General features: G+C 42.3%; 1 protein-coding gene across 1 annotated transcript in view; it reads right to left on the bottom strand.

Annotated features, from left to right (window-relative positions):
* Positions 1–4384: 4384 nt before the first annotated feature.
* Positions 4385–5064, bottom strand: part of LOC103779993 (rho guanine nucleotide exchange factor 7-like) — a 20338-nt gene continuing 19658 nt past the window's right edge. Inside the window, exons 5-6 of the mRNA XM_008947640.1 lie at positions 4763–4857; positions 4385–4484 (exon numbers count right to left, since the gene is read on the bottom strand). Coding sequence (XP_008945888.1) covers positions 4385–4484; positions 4763–4857 — 195 coding nt within the window. The remainder of the gene's footprint in view (positions 4485–4762; positions 4858–5064) is intronic.

Genomic DNA, 5064 nt, shown 5'->3' on the forward strand with positions numbered 1-5064 from the left:
CCAACAGCTGATTCTAGCTCCCAACCTGAAAGCTTAGTGTCCAAGATCACCTTCATCAGTCCCAGACCAGAGGCTTGTCCCTGACACCTTGTCCCAACCCACTGCACAACTCATGCAAGACAAAATGTTTCAGTCTCTTCAAATGTTTCCTTTCTTTCCATAAAGATTTCATTGCCTAACAAATACGCCAAGTCTTTGCTGCTCTGCAAGATGAGAGATCAACAGTGATTTTTTTCTTGTTATCTATTTAACTACTCTTAAAACCTGAATTTCACACTGCTCTAGAGCTAGAGGAGTCCTCACTAAGTACTCAACAGACACAGCATTAGCACTGCCAAAGGCTTTCATGCTAACTTTAGTTCAGCAATTCTCTCTGGAAGAATATTAGTCTTTCAAAAAAGGAAAAAAAAAATTAAGGTTTTCTGTTAATTGTCCTAAACAGGTACATGAAGTTTCTAAACCTCAATAGTTAGTGTATTGACTCTGAAAATTTAGGGATGCTTGAGTGAACTTCTGTAGAAAAGAAACCATTCAGCTTTCCAGGTTAGGTTCCCCTCCAGGCAAGGGATATTCCCACCCTGCTCCAAAGTCATCTGGTCCCACTCCTTTAGGTTTACTCATAGCAGTTAAAATTCAGAGTTCAGGGCTAGAAACACTCCCCAAATTTCAAAACAAAGCGTCTACCTCCTCCTAAGCTGCTCAGTCCCTTTGTATGGTGTGGGAAGACCTACCTAATATGAAGTCACAATTAAGTGTAAGAGTCTTAAAAAAAAAAAGGGGGAGGGGGGAATATGCTCATTTGAAAACTCATTTATACTGAGGGAATGTTATTCTTACAGCCTGCCAAGCAGCATGTCCAGCCCAGCAGCTGGAAATGCTCCTTAATGAATCTAAGTGTGAGCTAATAATACATTCTTGGAGTAACAGATGCAGGAAAAGTCTCTAACTCTACAGACATACTCAAGACATGTAACTCAGTATTAAACAGTAAGAGGCCACAATAAACCATGGCTCAAAATGCTTAAATTTCCTTCTCATGCTGCAGTGCTGGGGAACTGGGTGTTTGTCTCCCCCAGCCTGATGTTATTTTAGCCTCCCCTTCAGCCTCCTCCCCTGGCTCCACTTGTTTTCCCCCCCCAAATTCCCATTCCACTCCAGGATCATCCCAGAACAAGGAGTATCTGCTTGAACTGAAAGAGAGAACAAGACAAACACCACAGTTACTGCAGCTTGCATGGAGATAAAGGAAAGAGGGGGCAAAACCCAGCTATGGCTGTTGTGGGGCAGAGAGGTAAATCTGTGATAATACCTAAAAAGACAGACATTGCCTTTAACTGGCTACAGAGGAGATTATACCCAAGGAGTTCATGGAGTTCTGGTGTCCTCAGCCAGCCTGTGTTGTGTCCTCCCCCCTCACCAGAAGTACAGCCTTAGACTGACAGTTTCTACTCCCAGGTGAATGGAAAAATACTTTGTTTTTTTTGAGCAGGAGACATCTGTTCCATCTTTTGCTACAAAAAATAGCCAAAGAGCAATGCTTCCAAGAGAGATCACTTCTACCAGCCCAGAGATGACCTGACAGAGAGTGACTCTGTTCACTCCTCTGCTGTGTGAGCCACTGAAGAACATTATTAACATAATTATTACAAATCTGGAAAGAGACCTAGAGCACTGGACCACTTGCTGCCTTCCAGAGGCAGCACAGAGCACCCTCCCTCTGTTCTGTCAGATCTGCCCTTTTGCAAGTGAAGACACTGGCAGAGTCTCTCTGCCTTGTTTTGAGGGATGGAAAAAGAGCAGTAACCAACCAAGTGCACTTGAAGCTGACCAAAGAAAAGCACTTTTTGAAGCAGACAGATGGAGCAGCTCAGAGGAGAACCAGTGATACACAAATAGAGCCCAACCTGGGCAAGTTCAAAGAGGACAAACCTTCAGCAATGCACCAGGAGTCCTTCAAGGCTGGGGGAAGGGTGGGAGGGTGACAAAGAACTAAAACCAAACCACATCCAAACAATCACATCTCCTGAAACACACAAATCCACTACAGCACTAGGTGTTCTGAAAAAACACACAGCCCAACATTTAATGTGAGGATTAAATAAGCCAAAGGGGTGCAGGCAAGAAGGAGAAAAACACCAGGAAGTTTCTGCCACTGAAGCACAGGCCAGGATTTGTTAATAGAAAACTCAACTGACAAACTGACTCAAGACAGGGGTGGAATTCAAAAAAAACATTCAACTCTCATGGCCAAGAAGAGAAATTTGTCAAGCAAGGTGGACTGGCAGCACTACAGCTGGCAGGGTGTCAGCATTTGGTCATCCTGACATGTCAGGGTAGAACAAACACCCCACTGGATGCTGCAATGGGAAGTGTCTGGATGATGGAGCTATAAGCTCTCTGCCAAAAAGAAAATAAAATGATAAATGTATTTTCAGCCCAGGAGCTACTCTGAGTTTACAGAACAGGTTCAACAGCCAAAAAAACATGGCAAAATGACAAAAACCAAGGCAGCAGGGCAAGCATTCTCCTACATGATGGGGATTCTGATGGATTAGACTCAAAACAGGAGGAAGCTGGATGCTCAAGTCAATATGCTATGATGAAAATTAAACTGAAAATGCATCTTGGCATGAAGAGCCTATTTATAAAATGGAAGTTACACAAAATATTTGCAGTAACCCTTCAGTAGCCCTGGGGCATCACTTCCTCTGCCCACCCACTGGCATCCATTATGTTCCTGATTTATTACACAGCAACATTTCACTGAGCAGGAAGAAGACAAAGGACATGATGAGAAGGTGCTCTAATAGAGTTTAAATCAAGGAAGGAGCTCTAAATAAGCTTGCTGAGCCTGAAGCTACATTACCACATCACATTAACCTACATACCAAGTCAAAACAAAGCTTGCATCACTATTTGTTTAAAGGCACATGCTCACCCACTCTTGTTTTTAAGACCACCTTAATCAAAAGTTTTAAAAGATGAGACTCTTCATGCAGGGTAACTCATCTCCCTGACTTCTGTCTCACAGAAACAAAATCATGGTAACAGCAGAATGAGATAAAGCACAGTGACAAGCAAAGGAAACCTGTAAGTGTGTGGACAAACAGTTAATCTCAGGGATTGACACACTTAACTGATCAAGTCTAACTTGCCAGAGAGAATCTTTCTTTCCTTCTCAAACACAGAGTGGAAGAAAGGCCATTTCAAGAATGTTCCCATTCCACTGCTGAACAACCAGCAGAACTACACCATCCTCCTGTCCAACTTGTCTGGAGGCAGAAGAGAGAGAGAGAACCCAGGTGGATGTGGGATCCCAAGTCAGCAACAGACCCAGACAACTGTCACTGCCTCCTGCAGGCACAGCTTCCACCTTGTCATGACAAAGCTGCTGCTTCACACAGAGCAGCTCAGAGGCAGAGGTCAAAATAAGACATGGAGCTGATCTAAAGAGCACTGCTGCCAAGAGAGGTATTTTCTCCTCCAAGACATTCAATTCCTTCTCACAGCCAAGTACTCCCAGCTGCCTGAAACTTGCCTAAGCCCTCAGCAGCGATTCAAGTTACTGACCTGGCAAAAAACAAGCAAATTTGGATTAGCAAGTTGCCTTAGCTCACCATGTGGTCAAACAAAACCAGAACACTGGCAAGAAAAAGGACACAGCTGAGGTTAGGAACAGCAGCTACACTTCCAGTGGAGTTTCAACACCAGAAAGTTGTTAGGACAATTCAAATGTGATATGGTCACCTTCCTCCTAACAAGTCCAAGTGCTGAAACACAAGCTGAAAAATACCCAGCCACCACTTCAGCCTAACTTGTGGAAGCAGGACAGGTGTCTTCACCCTGTTCTTTCTGTGCTTAATACTTCCTAAGTGGTACAGGACAGGCATTGAGGCTTTTCTTTTTCAAAATTCAGATCATTTTCTCTGCCTGTCCTGAACACCCCTCCCAGCACTTCTTGACTACTGTTGTTCAGGAGGGTGGAATACAAAGCACAAGAACTCTCATGCACTTACCCTCTCCTTCACAGGGACATGTTCCACTACATTGTAAGCTCCCTTCATTCCTTTTCTTACTTTAAGAAAAAAAAAAAACCTTAAAATTCACACCTCCAAAACCCCCAACCCCACTTCCTCTACCACTTCCCCACTGCTCTGCAATTCCATCATGGAAATTCAAACTGTTTTCAAACTACACCAAAATTCCTACCTCAGCAATTGCATCCTAGGGCAAATATCTATCTGTGCAAGCAATCAATGCATCATCCAAGCACCTATTACTGTACTGCTGTAGTACCAACTAGCCTTAAAGTGAAAGGAACAAAAATTATGTCAAACTACATACAGGACATGAAAAATATTTGCTTCTTAGAATTTTACAGTACTTACTTGGTGCATTCTTCTAAAGACTGTACAAGCATTTGCTGGAAAGAACTGATTTCTTCCAGGTTTCCCATTAAGTATGAAGTATTTGTAGAGTTTAACCTGGAGCCAAAGTAAAGGAAAGGTGTTTCAATTTGCAGTTATTGATTAATTGTGCTTTAATAACACCTACCACCTTATTAAAAAAGGCTTATTGGTTCTTGGATCCAGGAGCAGACTGTTTGAGTCATCAGGCAAACTGAATAAAAGCAAACTTTGCCTCTCAAGTCTCACAGTCCACACAAGAAAATACACACTGACATTGAAAATTGGACCATGGAAAACCCTCCCCAATACACAAGAGCTCACAGCATTAATTTAAAAAACAAAAACTCACATACTTTTCACTGGCTTGCAGTGGTCGCAGGTAGTTGGAGAGCATTGTTTGTAGCTCCTTAGCATATTCATTTTCTGTTTCTAATATATTTTGTAGCACCTACAATAAATGACAGTTGCTAATTAGTGCATTTGAAGAGACGTTTCAAAATATTCAAGACCAGTTTTACAGCATACTAAAATTTACTGAGCAGCATACTAAAATTTACTGAGCACTAGGAAAATTTAAATGAGTGTGGCTACATAAAGATTTTAATTATCAGCAATAAAGCATTGAATACATCTATGAAATTGAGGGGGGGGGGGG

Source organism: Merops nubicus, unplaced genomic scaffold, assembly GCF_000691845.1.
Source record: "Merops nubicus isolate BGI_N331 unplaced genomic scaffold, ASM69184v1 scaffold8759, whole genome shotgun sequence".
Taxonomy (NCBI): Eukaryota; Metazoa; Chordata; class Aves; order Coraciiformes; family Meropidae; genus Merops; species Merops nubicus.